Source organism: Onychomys torridus, chromosome 7 (assembly GCF_903995425.1).
Source record: "Onychomys torridus chromosome 7, mOncTor1.1, whole genome shotgun sequence".
Lineage (NCBI taxonomy): Eukaryota > Metazoa > Chordata > Mammalia > Rodentia > Cricetidae > Onychomys > Onychomys torridus.
In genome coordinates, this window is record NC_050449.1 from 113,620,270 (window position 1) to 113,638,761 (window position 18,492).

The 18,492-nt window shown below is 49.1% G+C and overlaps 1 protein-coding gene across 1 annotated transcript in view; it reads right to left on the reverse strand.

The window, feature by feature from the left end:
* Nucleotides 1–18,492, reverse strand: part of Ulk4 (unc-51 like kinase 4) — a 317,659-nt gene that overhangs the window by 189,924 nt on the left and 109,243 nt on the right. The window contains exon 30 of the mRNA XM_036191627.1: nucleotides 16,592–16,684. Coding sequence (XP_036047520.1) covers nucleotides 16,592–16,684 — 93 coding nt within the window. The remainder of the gene's footprint in view (nucleotides 1–16,591; nucleotides 16,685–18,492) is intronic.

Sequence of the window (18,492 nt, forward strand, 5' to 3'; positions counted from 1 at the left end):
TGTGCAGGGAGCATGGTATTGTGGATCTGAGGGTTGGGGACAGAGAACACAGACAAAGCCTAAGACAGTCACCAGCTACTGAAGCCTATAAGGTGGGAAGATTAGGAAAACTGCGTTAGTCATAACTTCCCACTTTTACACTGATAATTTGGGATCTCATGAGAATGGTAGGAAAAGAAAACAGGTTTGGGAGCGAGTTGTTCTGAAAGACCCTGAGCCCTCAGGTCTACCCGCCCCCCTTGGGAATGAGGAACTAAAACCTGTACTAAAAGCAGAATTGCTAAACCATTGTTCAACCACAGTTAAGATTTCTGTTAAGATATGTTGCTCAACCATAGTTAAGATAATTACTGTGTTCTGGGAGAAACAACTGTAACCTTTGCCCATGCCCTGATGTGTAAACCCCCCAGAAGTTCTCGGAAAAACCTCAACTGAACCTAAGGTAACCTTTAAAGTAACCAATCCTGTAGAGCCCCACAATCTTATGTAAAGCCTGTGGTTTGGGCCTATAAAAATTGTAAGTGACTGCAGTTCAGGGCCTCTCTTACTCTGAGGAGGGGAGACAGCCCATTTGTACAAACGCCTGAATAAACCCTCTTGCTGCTTGCATCAACTGGACTGGAGTCTGGGTTCTTGGGACGCCAGAGAAGGTAGTACCCTGAGTCTGGGGTCTATCATTTGGGGACTCGTCTGGGATTTGGGGGGTGACCCCAGACCCCCACCCCGTGGCCAGGTGGAGGTAAGAACGAGCTCAAACTGTGTTTGTGTTCTGTGTTTGTCCACTGTCTGGTCGATTTGGCATCTGTATTGTGTGCCTGTACAGGACCTGTATCTGGTTATTGGACCTGTAGGGGAGGCAGACGTGCCTTGGGACACCCCCCCTCCACGTCCCCGCCCTGGAGGTCTCCTCCAGGGTCGTCTGGAAGGAGAAGGACCTAGTGTCGCTCCTTCCTGGGGACTGAAACCGTTCACGGCCACTCCTGTCTGAATCTGTAGTTTCCGTTTGCCACCAATCGACCACTGTACGGATTGTGTCTGTCATCTTGTCTATAATTGTCTCTCTTGTGTTCTTTGGAATCTGTCTTTACCTCTCTCTCTCTCTCTCTCTCTCTCAATATGGGGCAACAAGTAACTACCCCCCCTAAGTTTGACTCTAGATAACTGGAGAGATGTCCTCGCCTGGGCACACAACGCTTCCCTGGAGGTCAAAAAGAAGAAATGGATCACTTTCTGCTCCTCGGAGTGGCCAACCTGGCCGAGGGATGGAACCTTTATCGTTGATATCATTTTACAGGTGAAGGCTCGAGTCTATGACCAAGGGCCACGTGGGCACCCAGACCAAGTGCTTTATATCTCAGTCTGGGAAAATCTGGCCAGGGACTCCCCTGTCTGGGTGAAGCTGTTCCTCTCCACTCCATCTGCCCCAGCTACTCTAGGATCCTGACCTCCACCCCCACTTCCAAACTCCCCTTGTACCCCTGCCTCCGGACCCTTACACTTACTTGCCCCCTCAGCCCCTGCTGCCCCCCACCACCACCTCCCACCTCCTCCCTTTACCCTCTCAAAGAAATTCAGCAGGAGGAACCTAGGAAGAAACCTCCGGTCCTCCCTGAAGGCCAGGGAGACTTGTTGCTGATGGATTTGCCCCCTCCTTATGCCGGCCCTCTACTGAAAGGGAGGGAACCCACACACACACATACACACGGTGGTTGTTCGAGAGGCGGACTCTTCCTGCAGAGACCTCTCTCCCGCAGAGACCCCTCGCCACCTCAGTAGCCGTCTACACCTCCACCTCAATCACACCAGGGAAGGGGAGGGCATCTGGACATCACAGGTTTTTCCCCTCCGCTCGGTGGCTGGCCAAACCCAGTATTGTCCATTCTCTGCTTCTGATCTCTATAACTGGAAAACTCATAACCCATCTTTTTCCCAAGACACCCCCCCCCACCAAGCATTAACTGGGCTGATAGAGTCCATCCTGCTGATTCATCAGCCCACTTGGGAGGACTGCCAGCAGCTTTTACAGACCCTCCTCATGACGGAAGAGAGACAGCATGTGTTCCTGGAGGCTTGCAAAAATGTGCCAGGAGATGATGGCAGACCTATCCAGCTGCCGAATGAGATCAATGAGGCCTTCCCCTTGTCTCACCCCAATTGCAACTTCAAGACCAGGGCCTGTAGGGATTGACTTCATCTCTATCGCCAGATTCTCCTGGCAGGTCTCAAGGGGGCAGGTAGACGCCCCACCAATTTGGCCAAGGTAGTGCTATAATTCAAGGGTCAGAGGAGACTCTGGCAGGGTTCCTAGAGAGGTTAATGGAGGGATACCACATTTATACTCCCTTCGACCCTCAGGCACCAGAGAGACAAGCTGAAGTAATAATGTCCTTCATTGGACAGTCCACACCTGATATCTGCACCAAACTACAGCGGTTGAAAGGACTGCAGGGGTAGACCCTGAAGACCTAGTAAGGGAAGCTGAAAAGATCTTGAACAAAAGGGAGACACCAGAGGAAAAGGAGGAAAGATTGAGCAGGGAGCAGGAACAGAGAGAGGAGTTGAGAGGCAGAAAGTGGAACAGAGAGTTGTCCAAGATCCTGGCCACCGTAGTCACAGGGACAGAGCAGGGCAGCCTAGGCAGAATAGAAACCAGGGAGACAGAAGGAGGCCGTGGGTGGAATATGACCAATGTGCCTACTGCAAAGAAAAGGACATTGGGTCAAGGATTGTCCGGTCCGCGCTCGGAAAGAGAAGACATGTAAGCCCGTCCTGGTGCTATTCCTCAGACAGGATTAGGTGATTCAGGCCCAGGAGCCCCCCTCCCCGGCCCCAGGTAACTCTTAAAGTGGGGGGCCAACCAGTGACCTTCCTGGTTGACACTGGAGCACAACATTCTGTCCTCACCCAAACTAAGGGACCCCTAAGCTCCAAAATATAGTGGGTCCAGGGAGCCACTGGGGGAAAACTGTAATTGGACATCGGAAAGGGAAGTCCACCTGTCCACTGGAAGAGTCACCCCCTCATTCCTGCTAGTACCAGAATGCCCCTACCCACTGCTGGGGAGAGACCTCCTCTCCAAGGTAGGGGCCCAAATTCACTTCCATGAGAAAGGGGCTTCTGTCACAGATCCAAAGGGTCAGCCTCTTCAGGTGTTAACCCTAAGTCTGGAAGATGAGCACCGGCTACATGAGGCCCCTCCAAAGGCTCCTCGAGTGGATCCCAAATGGCTCACTGACTACCCTCCAGCCTGGGCAGAAACAGCAGGCATGGGACTGGCCACCCAGCAACCACCACTAGTGATAGACCTAAAACCTACAGCCTCCCCCGTGTCCATCTGTCAATACCCCATGACTAAGGAGGCAAAAGAGGGAATCGGGCCTCATATCCAGAGACTATTACAATTAGGTATTCTAAGGCCTTGCCAGTCATCATGGAATAACCCCCTGTTACTGGTTAAGAAACCTGGCACTAATGATTATAGGCCCATCCAGGACATGAGAGAGGTAAATGGGATATTCATCCTACCGTGCTTATCCCTACAACTTGCTCAGCATCCTGCCCCCTGGGCATGTCTGGTATATGGTGCTTGATTTGAAAGAGGCCTTTTTCTGCCTAAGACTGAGCCCTCAGAGCCAACCCCTTCTTGCCTTTGAATGGAGGGACCCAGAATCTGGATTCTTGGGGCAGCTGACCTGGACTAGGCTTCCCCAAGGGTTCAAGAATCCCCCCACCTTGTTCGACAAAGCTCTGGCAGAATTCTGAGTCAACAATCAGGACCTGACCTTCCTCCAGTATGTAGCTGATTTGCTTCTGGCAGCAGATACAGAGCAGGAATGCCTCCAAGGTACCGGGGATCTATTACAAAGACTGGGGGAACTGGGGTACCGGGCTTCAGCCAAAAAGGCCCAGATCTGTCAGCAGGAAGTAACTTACTTGGGGTATCTTCTGAAGGAGGGCCAAAGATGGCTAACTGAAGGGCGTAAACTGCCATGGCCCTTATACCCCCACCCGCCAGTGCAAAGAAACTGAGAGAGTTCTTGGGGAGTGCAGGCTTTTGCCGCCTCTGGATACTGGGATTCGCCAAGATGGCGGCCCCACTATACCCCCTCACGAAGGCCAACGCTCCCTTTGCGTGGGGTGGGAAGGAACAGCAGGCCTTTGATGACATAAAGAGGTCTTTACTGTCAACCCAGCACGGAGCCTCCCGGATATGAAAAAGCCTTCACTCTATACATGGATGAGCGAAGAGGGGTGGCCAAAGGGGTCCTGACCCAAAAATTGGGCCCCTGGAAAAGACCAGTAGCCTATTTTTCTAAGAAACTGGACAGTGTGTTGGCCGGATGGCCCCCTTGCCTCCACGATAGCCACAGTAGTGACTCTGATCAAAGATTCTGACAAGCTCACCCTGGGGCAACCTCTCAAGGTAATGGCCCCCAACTCCATAGAGACTGTGATCCGGCAACCCCCTGATTGGTGGCTCTCAAATGCCAGAGTCACCCACTATTGGGCTATGTTGCTAAATCCTGAGCGGATCCGTTTTGGGACAGTCACCTCCCTCAACCCAGCTACCCTGCTCCCCAAGGGCGGGGTGGGGGGGGCAGAGGCTACAGTAAAGCACAACTGCCATCAAGTGCTGGCTGAAACCCATGGCACATGGGAAGACTTAACAGACCCGCTCCCGGATGCAGACTACACCTGGTACATGGATGCAAGCAGTTTTCTACATCAGGGTGAACGAAGGGCAGGGGTGGCCGTGGTGGATGGCACCACCATGATCTGGGCGATGGCCTTGGCACCCGGAACCTCAGCCCAGCAAGCTGAACTGGTAGCCCTCATGCAGGCTCTAAAAGCAGTTCAAGGTAGGACAGTTAATATTTATACTGATAGCCGGTATGCATTTGCCACTGTGCATGTCCATGGGGAAATATGTCGGAGAAAGGGGTTACTGACCTCTGCCGGTAAGGACATTAAAAACAAAGAAGAGATCCTGGATCTCCTAGAGGCCCTTCACTTGCCCAAAAGACTGAGTATTCTTCACTGCCCGGGCCACCAGAAAGGAGATGACCCTGTGGCTTGGGGAAATAGGATGGCGGATGAGACAGCCAAGGCCGCTGCCCTGGGAGAGCAGGTACTCACTTTCCAGATGTCTGAAGAGCAGCTACAACCCCCCGAGTATGAATACTCAGATGAAGACCTGGACATTGTCCAACAGATAGGGCACAGTACAATAAAAAAGACGGGCCTGGAGACTCCAGGATAAAATGGTCCTACCCCAAAAGATGGCTAAAACGCTAGTGACTGACCTCCACCGCCTGACCCATCTGGGACATAAAAAGCTCAAGGAGCTACTACAGAGGGAAGACCAACTCTACTTCATACCCAAACTAGATTCCCTGATTAAGCAAATTGCGGGGTCTTGTGTCCCCTGCGCCAAGGTGAATGCCAATCGTCAGGCGCTGCAGGAAGGGGCCCGCACACGAGGATCCCGACCAGGGACAAACTAGGAGGTGGACTTCACAGAAGTCCGCCCAGGGCAGTATGGAGCTAAGTATCTCTTAGTCTTCTCCGGGTAGGTGGAAGCTTTTTCCACGAAGAAAGAGGCGGCTCAAGTGGTGGTCAAGAAGATTTTGGAAGAGGTTTCTCCCATTTTGGCCTGCCAAAGGTAATAGGGTCAGACAATGGCCCTGCCTTCGTCTCCCAGGTAAGTCAGTTGGTGGCCAGGGTACTGGAGTTAAATTGGAAATTAAAGACCCCAGAGCTCAGGACAGGTAGAACGTATAAATAGGACCCTAAAAGAAACCCTCACCAAATTAGCGATGGAGACTGGCACTAGAGACTGGGTCGAACTCCTCCCCATGGCCCTGTTCTGAGTCTGGAACACCCCCACTTCCTTTGGACTGACCCCCTATGAAATCCTCTGTGGGGGCCCTCCCCCAATAGCAGATCTGTTGGGACCTGACATAGACTCTTTTGCCATATCCCCCAGCCTCCAGGCTCCACTGAAGGCCCTACAACTCATCCAGAACCAGGTCTGGAAGCCACTGGTGGCAGTGTGCCAGTCCAAACCACCCAGGGTGCCTCATTCCTTCCAGATTGGGTACTCTGTCTACGTTCGCAGACACCAGACCAAAACTTTAGAGCCCCGCTGGAAAGGACCTTATATTGTGCTGCTGACCACACCAACAGCCATCAAGGTCGATGGAATTGTGGCCTGGATCCACGCCTCCCACGTCAAGCCGGCTCCAGCTGAGACCAGTGAGGACCCCGAGGCGCACAGATGGAAGCTTCAACGTACCCAAAATCCTCTAAAGCTCAAAATCTTGCGGGCCTAATCTTGGTCCTCATGATGGGGGTAACCAGGACCCTGTCTGCTAACAACCCTCACAGGAACTACCCCTTGGACCCTATCTGTGCAGCACTGATGTCATTCTAAGCACCGCATCCTTCACTGGCCCATGTGGGATTGGATGCCTGACAGAGATGAAAATAGACCTCCAGCAAATTCTCAAGGCCTTTAACAGGGAAGCAGAGATGGCAGCAAAGCTTGGTGACTGGTATGTTTGCCCAGGAAACAAGGGCGTTCGCAGATCTGGGTGCAGCTCCCCACAGGAGTACCACTGTGATAGGTGGGGCTGTGAGACGTCATCCTTTGGTAGGTTGGCGGGGAAATGGGGCACCACTCCAGGAAACGACCCCCTATGGATGGATTTTTGGGTAAAGACCCCTTACCCACAGGGCCCCTTTGTCAGGTTAACACTTGATTGTAAGACACCATCGGCCCTAGAGGGAGTTTGGGGACTACGAAAATATGATCCTTCTGGACATGATTGGGGGGCCCTCCTCACTTTCCCATCGGTTTGTGCCCTCAGTCGCCTCACAAGTATTGGCAGAACAAAAGGTCCCCACTGAGCCCAGAAAGCTGACCCCCAGCCCCCAGGTGAACAGATCCCTAACAACCCCGACCCAGGGCCCCAGCAGGCCCAGCACTTGGAGCCCACAGGGGACCAGAAATAGGTTGCTCAACCTAGTCAAGGGGGCTTTTGGGGTCGTCAATCAGACCAACCCTGGCCTAGCAGACCCCTGTTGGTTATGTCTAGGAGTGGCACCCCCTTACTATGAGGGTATTGCTGCCACCAGAAATTACACCTCTGGCCAGGCCTCCGACTGCAGCTGGAATTCAACACCTAAATTGACCCTAACTGAAGTCAGTGGAACAGGCCTTTGCCTCGGGCAACTATCTGGGCCACAAGCTGGCCTCTGTAATTTGACTATCCCAGTTGCCAACTAGACAGGACCTTATGCCATCCCCCCTAAGGAGTTTTGGTGGGCCTGCACCACTGGGCTAACCCCCTATGTGTCGATTGGTGTTCTCAAGCAAACAACAGAGGGCGCCTTTTGCGTGCTGGTCCAGGTTATCCCCAGAGTATATTACCACTCGGCAGGTACCCTTGAAGACTTCTATTCTCACCACCCCACTCGCTTTAGACGAGACCCTGTGTCCCTAACCCTGGCAGTCATGTTGGGACTTGGGGTAGCAGCAGGGGTGGGGACGGGGACAGCTGCCTTGGTTCAAGGGAATCAACATTACGTGACCCTCCAGGATGCAGTTGATGAGGACCGCCGAGCACTAGACAATCAGTCTCAAAGTTAGAGCAGTCCCTTACCTCCCTTTCCGAAGTGGTGTTACAAAATAGAAGAGGGCTAGACTTGTTATTTTTAAAAGAGGGTGGCCTGTGCGCGGCCCTAGGAGAAGAGTGCTGTGTCTATGCAGATAACTCTGGGGTGGTCAGGGACTCCATGGAAAAGCTCAGAACCAGGCTGGACAAAAGACAGAGATCGGGAAGCCCAGCAGGGCTGGTTTGAGGGATGGTTTAATAGATCCCCGTGGATGACGACCTTTGTGTCCACAATCATGGGTCCCTTGTTTATTTTACTCTTGCTTTTAACCCTTGGTCCATGCATTTTAAATAAGTTGCTGCAGTTTATTCATGAAAGATTATCAGTTGTCCTAATGCAACAATATCAGACTCTGAGGGGTACTGAGGTACCGTAATTTTAGGATTAAAATCTACCCAAAAGAAAATGGGGGAATGAAAGACCCTGAGCCTTCAGGTCTACCCTCCCCCTTGGGAATGAGGAACTAAAACCTGTACTAAAAGCAGAATTGCTAAACCATTGTTCAACCACAGTTAAGATTTCTGTTAAGATATGTTGCTCAACCGTAGTTAAGATAATTACTGTGTTCCAGGGAAAAACAACTGTAACCTTTGCCCACGCCCTGATGTGTAAACCCCCCCACAAGAAGTTCTCAAAAGAAAACCTCAACTGAACCTAAGGTAACCTTTAAAGTAACCAACCCGTAGAGCTCCACAATCTTATGTAAAGACTGTGGTTTTGGCCTATAAATATTGTACGTGACTGCAGTTCAGGGCTTTTCTTACTCTATGGAGAGGAGACAGCCCGTTTGTACAAACACCTGAATAAACCCTCTTGCTGCTTACATCAACTGGACTGGAGTCTGGGTTCTTGGGGCACCCACCAGAGAAGGTAGTACCCTGAGTGTGGGGTCTATCAGTTCCATCAGCAAACTATGACTATTCTCAGGGCTGGGGCACAGCTCAGGGGGAACACTTGCCTAGCATGCGCAGGGTCCAGGGTTTAATCACAGTACCTGTGATTAAAGGAAGAAGAAGAAGTAAAAGTGCTAAACTCAAAGCCAGGGTCCACAGGAAGATGCAAATGGAGACACATTAACCATGTCCAGTCAGCAGAACTTGAAGCCCAGTCAGCTGAGGAGAGAGTAGAGGAAGGGACTGAGCACACACAGGGTTCTCCATTTGTCCCAGCACGGGGCCCCATACTGACCATCCCAGAGCATGGCAGCACAGTGAGCTGCTCACTCGCCAGAGCTCCTGTGGGTGGAGGCCTCTACCTCAGTCCTCACAGAGACTCAGGAGTTGTTAATCCCTCCCCTCCACAGAGGAAGCACCAACACCGAGCTGTAACAGCTGAACTTCAGCGTTCACAGATACTGACACTGAGCACTGGGTAAATGAGGAGGAGAGGGAGTCTGAGCAATGAGTCAGTTTGGAGAAGACCGAGAATGTAGCTCAGGGCACATCTGGGCTTCCTTGGGGAGCTAGCTGACAGCAGAAGAAACAGTGACAGTGGGGGCAGACCAGCAAGATCGTGGAGAATCCCACATCCAGTCACCTTCAAGTTCCCATCAGTCCCCATCCTGCCAAAGATGCTGCCTTACACTGGACAGTTTCATACCTGGAGAATCACTGTCAGTAACTGTCTACAACAAACTCCTCTTAAAGCATCAACGATTGAACCTACAGCTAGGCAAGCACTCTACCCACTGAGCTACAGCTGCAGCCCTCATCTACAAACAACTCTTCGGTGGTCTCCTTGTAAATCTCACACCAAATATGTCATCCACTTCTGGCCTGGAGTAACTGCTCAGTGTTCATGTGACCTTGAACTCCTGTCTCTGCTGAAAGAGAACAGTGAGAAAGTATCCCATAGTGAAATCAGTTCCCGGGCCAGGGAACCTACAGCCAGTGTAGCACAGGCCCATTCTAAATGTGCTCACAGCCTCCCCGGGCTGCTGTGCAGGACCAGAGCTCAGATGGGAGATCCTGCCACCAACCTACTCATGCAGTTCTTGCTTCTGCTCCAAGTCTCTCTCCACTGGTACCCTGAAGGCACATGTGGGGCCACACACCCCTTTATCTGTTCCTCTTCCCATCATTGATTGCATCTCCTCTCTCTGCTTGTCACCATCACTGTGTGTGTGTGTGTGTGTGTGTGTGTGTGTGTGTGTGTGTGTGTGTACACATAGCTACCACATGTGCATGAGGTCAGATGACAACATCTGGGAGCAGTTCTCTCCCTCCATCCTTTTCCCCACCCACGTCTGACATGATCATCTAGTGAAATCTTGGTGAGGCTCATCTCACTTCTAACCTGGGTCCGTTCCTGGCTTTGGAAGGAGATGTGAAAAAATGCCTCATCAGCCCACAAGGTACCTTTTCTCTATGAAGTGGGCTAAACTCAGATGTGACCAAGTTAACAAAAATAGAATACCTTTGTGCTTTTCTATATGTTTTCTGTAAATAATTACAAAATCATTGCTTCTGATACTCAAGACAGAATTAAGTTTGCTGAGCACACACAAACTGGCAGTTCTTAGGAAACATTAGAAGTACAGTCCATGACGTAGTCATGGTCACACACAGCCTGTGAACCATCTGTCAACAGAACATACCAAAACAGCACAAAGCCCAGTCTTATTAAGACACAACTGTCTGACCTAACATCCTGCAACCCTGAGGTAAATCCTGAGGAATGCACAAACAGACCGCTAGCTCCACCACCAAAGGCTCCTACCACCTGATCTCCCGCTTCCCTGTCACAGGCTCTTCCACCAATGTATTGACTTGCCTTGACTTATGACCCCCCTTGTTCTATGAAAACTTGCTGACAGAGTTATAACTTTGTCTTCAAGATTATCTAACTCTGGGTTCTGGCCATGGTCACTCAGATTCGGTTCCAGGATAAACTATTTCTTAACCATCCATGAGCAGGAAGCTCAGAGGCAACCTAGCTCACAGCAGGAGGATCTCCACCCAGGTAGAGGTCATCCCCGGCTACGTAGGGAGACCCCCATCTCAAAGGAACTAAGACCTACTGAAGGTCTGCCCCTGCACCCTTGGGAGCTTCCCCAGGCCACTGTCATCATTTTCCATCACTGGCAGCTGCTGACTAGATGTGAGACAATGAGCCAAAGACTGAACCAACAACAGAAGGTGGTCAGCTGGAGAATGGCAGCCATCACAGCCCACCCTCCTGCCTCACCCCCACCCATCCCACCCTCGAAACTACAGGCACACATCACTGAGTGCATCAGGGAGCAGGGCTGAGTGTTTTCCTAAAGGGCACACCACTGATTCCTGAGGGCTTCATTTATAAGATCTTCAAGTTTCATTTTTTTAAGAAGCATTTTTATGTATCTTGCCATAAAACAAAGAGCCATTAACATTTTGAACAAACTGAAATGATATTTCCTCTTAGATATAGAACATAAATGACCTCATCATGATTCTGGAAAAAGTTCAATTCTGCTGCAAAAGGACTCAGATTAAAATGCATCACCTTTGCCCAGGACGGCAGCTGAGAGCTAATCGGCTCACAAGGCAAACAGACTACAGGAGCATTGCTTTTTCAGAGGGACAGCTTGATGCAATGCAGCCTGCTGTAAATTTAGGAAGCAAAAGGACAGGGCCCTGGGGAGTCTGCTCATGCCTTCCAACAGTAGGAAGAGCTACTGTGGAAAACAGTTTACCTTTCCGTTAGGAACTCAATTATAAGTGAGACTTGCCAGGGCAACAGTGCTAAACAAATAAAATAAACCCCATCACTCATGTCCCAGTCCACCTTATGTTGCTATGACAGAACACCCATGTTGGGTGATTAACAAAGGAAAGAGGTTTATCTAGGCTTACAGTGTGAGAGGCTGGGAAGCCCAGCACAAGTGGCTATAGCTGGTGAGGGCCTAGATTCTAGGCCTAGAGTGTGATACAAGGCAGAACGGAAGAGGGTGTACGCAGATGACAGACAAGGGGGCTGATGTCCCACAATAACTAACTCATCCCACAAAGAGAAGGCATGAAGACCCACCCCAGTGACTCAAGAATCTCCCAGAGGTCCCGCCTCCCACAGCTGCACTGGGCAGTCCCAGTATATGGGCTTTGAGAACACTCAAACCACAGCACATTAGAATGTGGGTTTGATTATTTCCTAGTCAGTGTTCTGTTGCTGTGAAGAGACACCATGACCAAGGCAGCTCTTATGAAAGAGAGCATTTAATGGGGGTGGGGGATACTGCTTACAGTTTTAGAGGTCAGTCCATTATCATCACAGTGCTGGAGCAGTAGCTGAGAGCTTTACATCCTTTTGAAATCTCAAAGCCCACCCCCCAGGACACACCTCCTAGTCCTTCCCAAACAGTTCCACTGTGGACCAAGCGTCCAGACACATGAACCTGGGGGAGGGAGGCATTCTCATTCAAACTACTATAACCATGGCTTATTTCTCTTTAGAACTGGGTAAAATAAATCCTCAATGGTACTAATACCAAGCTTTTAAGGGTTGCTTTACCCACTAAAAATTCTATAAAGTAAAATTTAAAAAATGATGTGGGGGAATCAATAAGACAGTTTAGCAGGCAATGGATGGTGCTTGCAGGCAAGCCTGAGGATCTGTGTTCAAGCCCTGGGACCAATTGAGTGGAAGGAGAGAGTCCCCCATGTTGTCCTCTCATGTCCACATGAGACACGTATGTACATATGGAAATTAAAATGTAAAAAAAAATGTTTAAGATAATGCTTCATGTGACACAGGGTACTTTAAAGCCCCAACAATTATTTGGTTCTCAATGCAGACATGATATATGACCCTCTGAGAACTGAGAGTGATGGCCCAATAAGTATGCTGCTTACAAGTGACTCCTGGTTATGTTTTGACAGGAAACGTCTGCACAGAGCATTAAAGAATGCTTCTTGTGACACGCATCTACGCAAACCCATGGCCACCAGGTCACTTGAAGTAGAATCAGACTGCAGGCACTTGCCAGAATCAGGGGTGACAGCCCTCAGCACAAGGCCCAAACATAAACAGGAGATTTGTTAAACGCCATCCGGACGCAAAGGAGACAACGGAGCAAGACATGACCAGCCACCACACTGCAATAAAACCGGCAAGCAGATGGAATATTCAGAGCCGTACTCTTTGCTTTGTCTAAGAAGTACACACAGGAGGATCAGAAGTTTAAGGTTTGCCACAGCTACATACCAAGTTCAAGAACAGCCTTGACTATACTATATGAGTCTCAAATATATATATATAATTGCAAAACATTCTACTCAAAGTGTATTTTAGAAAAAAAAGTTCTGAGAATAAAATCAAAACCCAAAATCTAGCTACACACTTACAATGCCTCTCCTTCCCTCAGAGCTGCTGAATGCACATTTATAAGCTGCACAGGGGATCTCAGTAAAGGGAGACAAGAAGACATGGTGTTCAACACTTTGCTCTTGACCCCCAGAGTCTCAGAATGCTGTCATGGTCTGAGCACTTTCCTGTTGCGGGGTGGGGGTGCTAGGCATGCACACCTGCAGTCTCAGAGACCGAGGGAGGAGTGCTACAAATCCAAGGCCAGTCTGGGCCACACAGAGCCATCATCTCTCAAGCAGAATGAATGAATCAATCAATCTGTAAATCAATGAATGAGGGGAGTAAATAACTTACTTCATTTAATAAAATGACTCAGCTACTTTTGTGTATTCATATAAAATGTGTGTTCCCACGTTAGGCTATTTTATACTATCCTATATTATGGCTACGTCATAATTTTATATTTATATAAAGTCCTGTAAATTATAGAAAATCTTCTCATTAAAAATCACTTGACTCGGGAGAAACCTGAGGAACATTACAAAGGAAAGACTAAAGGGTGTGTGCCTCTTTTTCTTTCTTTCTCTTTTTTTTTTAAATGAGTGTTTGTGCAGAGGCCAGAAGAGGGCATCATAATCCCAAGGAACTGAAATTACAGATGATTGTGAGCTGTCATGTGGGTGCTGGGAATTGAGCTAAGCTCCTCTGGAAAAGCAGTCAGAGCTCTTAATCACTGTGCCATTTCCCCAGCCCACAAGTGCTTGTGCTGGCTGGTTTTATGTCAACTTGACACAAGCTAGAGTCATCAGAGAGGAAGGGACCTCAATTGAGAAAATGCCTCCATGAGATCTGGCTGTAAGGTGTTTTCTTAATTAGTGATTCACGTGGTAGGGCCCAGCCCATGGTGGGTGGTGTCAATCCTGGGCTGGTTGTCCTGGGTACTATAAGAAAGCAGGCTGAGCAAGCTATGAGGAGCAAGCCAGTAAGCAGCACCCCTCCATGGCCTCTGCCTCAGCTCCTGCTTCCAGGTTCCTGCCCTGTGTGAGTTCCTGCCCCAACTTCCTCCAATGATGAACAGTGATGTGGAAGTGTAGATGAACCCTTTCCTCCCCAGCTTGCTTTTGGTGTGCAATGCTCAATTTTTTTCTTCTTCTTTTGGAGTTCACTGTATAGACTTAGGCTGCCCTGGAACTCACAAAGGTCCACCTGCTTCGGCCTCCAGAATGCTGGGGTTAATGATGTGTATCACCATACACAGCCTGCAGTGTGGCTATTTTATTTTAATTAGACATAGAAAACAAAAACGGAAAAGATTCAATATTATGAGTAGTTGGGTGAATGCAAAATAAAATGAAATCCAATTTTTACGTATTAGTTTAGCAAAGACATCACCAAGAGTACAAATACACACTGGTGTGCAAAGAGCAGCAAGGTGCTTTGATAAATAAAAAAATCAATTTTCAAGAAAACAGGGAAAGACAGTCTAAATTTTTAAAAATCAACCACCACAATGCAAAGTTACAATACTTCAGGACATACACACATGTCCCTGAGGATACGTGTATGTATGTAACTGATGCAGTCACAGCTGTCCAGGATGGTCACACACCAAAATTCCAACTCCTGCACTGGGGAGGGGCATATTCAGACAGTGAGGGCATGTGGTAGGAAGAGAACCTGGTGGTTTTACCTTTAGAATTTAAGACAGAGACAATATAGTCTAATATTTACTTGTCCATATCAAAACAAAATGCTTCTAAAAATCAGTTCACTGACTCCTCTTCTTAAAATGCTTAGGGGGGAAAACAGTGAGTTAACTTCTAAACCTAGATGTAATCATTTTCAAAGTAGACAGTTCTGTGGTGGCTCATTATGTTCCTTCTTCTCTAGGGCATGGAGATACATCTGAACAGAAGAAACAGTCCAGAACACCCACCATAGGAAGAATTGTTACTAAAGAACCAGACAGGGCAGCAGGTGTCTGTCTGGGAAGGTTGTGAGTCTGAGGTCAGCCTGCAGTACAGAAAGAGGTTCATGAAAATAAAGGTTGTGTGTGCAGCTCAGGGACAGAGTGCTTGCCTGGCATGCCTTGATCCCAGCACAGAAGAGAAAGCAGTGAACGAGATGGCGAAGCTTGATGACCAGAGAGAACAGCAGTCTGTTCTTGTCCCGTATCTCTGCTGCTGATAAACACCATGACCAAAGCACCTGGAAGGGTTAATCTCAGCTCACAGGTCACCGTCAGCCAAGGAGAGAGGCAGGATCTCAAGCAGGAGTTTGAGGCAGACACCACAGTGGAATGCTGCACATGGCTTCCTTCTACTGGCCAGGCCACCTGCTGGAGACAGCACTGCCCACAGTGGGCTGAGACCTCCTACATCAATTAGCAATCAAGAAATGCCCCACCGATATACCCCCATGCTAATAGGATGGAGGCAAGTGCTCAGTTGACGGCCCCCCTTCCCATGTTGACAGTTGAAGCTGACTTTGAAAGTTCTCGATGTGAATGTTTAAGAACACCAGTCTTGAATCTCCACTCCATTCCACGGCTGTTGGGAGAAACTTTAGGAAGAGAGGATGGAGCGCTCAGTCTGAAGGGTCTAAAAACTGTGGGAATGCAGCTTCAAAATGGACAAAGAAAGGGGTACAGGCTTGGTGCACTCTGAGTTGTCATGACTGGGTACAGTGAATAACACACTCTGCCCTGCAGAATCAAAGTCCCTTAGAAAGTGAGCCCCGTCTGCAGAGCTCTTGACAGGCCTAAGTTCTCCACTGCTCCAAGTCACACCAGCTCAATCAGATGGTAGCAAAGCCACCAACAATCCAACCAAGATTTAATGGCCCCTTCACTACAGAGCAGGGCACCCTGACATTTTAAAATCATATAATCCGGACACAGTGGCACATGTCTGCAGGCAAGATTGGTGCCAGGTTGACACCAGTCTGGGGGACACAGTGAGTTAGAGGCCAGCCTCCACTACGGAGTAAGACCTTGTCTCAAAAAAGAAAAAACAAAGACCACCATACACACACACACACACACACACACACACACACACACACAAACACACACACACACACACACACACACACACACACACACACACAATGCTGCTGTGTATTGAGTTGTTTACCTTTAAAGAGTTTATCATTTGGGTTGTGTGTGTATGTAAAGATGTGCATGTGTTCACTTGTTTGTGCCAGTGTGCTCATACCACATATGCCACACATGTACCACATGACAAATGTCATTCAGAAGACAACCTCAGCTTGTCCTGGCCTCTGCTGCCTTGCTTTGAAGCAGGGTCTCCTTGCTGTTTTTCCACGTCTACACTGAGCTAGCTGGCCTGCTGGCTTCCAGGGGTTCTCTTGGCCCTGGGAGTGCCGAGACTACACCCATACTATGAATCTGAGTTTTACATGACTTCCAGGATTCTAACTCAGGTCCTCCAAGCATCTCCTGGAGTCCATGCTTCATTATTTTGAAGCAGTGTCAATTCCATGGGGTACAAACTCAAGTGAAGGATTAAAACATGTGAATTTGGGCCAGGACAGCACCAATAATAACAGCACAGAGCAGGGGCTTTGGACAGGGACCCCCTTGGCAACTGCAATGCTAGCCTCCTAGTACCTGGTGAAAGCCGGGTTGTGTTCCGTCATGGCGACGAGCAGCTTCAGAGCATAGGCCGGAACTGGGTCAGGCTCCATGAGGATGTGCTCATACCTGAGGAATAAAACCACCAGAAATGACTCAGTATCCCCCCCACATATGCACTGAATATCAGAAAATGACCGACTGTAACATGCCAACATCTGAGGAAAGCACATATAATTATGAGACAAGGGTTGCACAAGTTAGACCAGGGAAGCTAGGTGATGGTGACACCCACTCCTTAAGACAGTAACAAGGGAAAATCAACACTGAGCTGTGCAGGCAGCAAGGGCCCAGTGAGCAGGAGGCGGCCCCACATTTGGGTTCCCTGGTGGACCCCAGGCCCAGTGTCGTACCCATGGCTGTACCCAGAGTTATATCCATGGATGATGAGTTCTATCCACAGCATGATGACAGTGAACTCTCAGCTCAGTCACAAGGGGAAAGATGGAGGTGATCAACGAATTCCACATTGAATTCCTTCAGTCAAGTGGACGTAAGAGCTTGCTGCTCACTCTAACCCTGCACTTCTCCTGCCCGACCCACTCCATGTTCTCTCCTCCTGCACGTGCTGAGCAAGTGCTCCCCATGGAGCTGCCCATTGGCCCAGAATCCTTGTGCCTGAGGGAAACAAAGAAACTTCTTTCCAGAGTCTTCTGAGCCACAGGAATAGGAATTGGAAAGTGCAAGTCGGGGTTGGGGATTTAGCTCAGTGGTAGAGCGCTTGCCCAGCAAGCACAAGGCCCTGGGTTTGATCCTCAGCTCAAAAAACAAAAAACAAACCAAAAACAAACAAACAAAAAATTAAAAATAAAAGAAAGAAAGAAAGCGCAAGTTGTGGTCACTGCTGGACTGCAGGTCTACAATAGCCAAGCAAACCTACAGTGTGTGGCCAAGAATGGGAATCCATCTCAAGGCCAAATTCTCAAAGGAAATGTCTTCTAACCTGCAAGAAGGAATATGTTCCTCCCCTGGACTCTAAAGAATGGTGCCCTGATGATTTATGAAGTCATTATGGCCCTGAAGATTTTACAGGTCACAAGAGAATTGTTTTTTAAAAATGAAAAAGGAAGAGAGGCTGTGCTTATGTTCCCCAGGAGAGGGACGCCGGGTGCCATTCTGCTATAATGACACTGCAAACACATTTTATCAGTATGATCCCTCCAATGCTGAACTCTGCTTAAAAATAAATACACAAACTACAAAGCTCAAATTGTTACGGGTGACCAAAGTCAGGCCAAGCAACACACTTTCCCCTAGGCCTGCCCAGTCCCTTTAACACACATCCTGACTGCGGGTCAAAGACAGAAATGCTTTTACTGCCATGTTCTACCTCTTCCCACGACATCATGTGTCGCCTTCTCCACAGTCTCATAAACACTGAAGTTACAGCAGGCAGGATGCTCACTCCCCGCTTGGTGGAGACAGCCAGGCCCCTGCCTCCATCACAGCCTTTGCTTCTGCTGAAGGGACAGGGAACAGGAATGCCCTGCTTCTTTCCTTGGTGCCATCTTTGAGACAACAAAGCCCTGCAGGACACCCTACCCCAGAGGGGCTGCTTATCCATGGGAATGACAAGGCAGTACCAGAATCATCTCAAGGAAGACAGAAGTCTGGCCTCTCTGGGCACCCACACTCACATATGTACTTATCTGCACATAATCAGGAAAAAATTCAAACTTTTTAAATTCCTAGAAAAATCTCCAGCCATTCTCACAAACAACATGAACGCTGCCCCCCACTTTATTAGCCTGTTCCAAGCCCTGGGCTTCTACCCTGTATCTTCAACCTCCTCCCTGGATTTCTACCCTCTATCTACAATTCACCCTTAAACAGGAGAAGCTGACCCCAACACCTCTACCTCCCACCTGGCGAAGGAT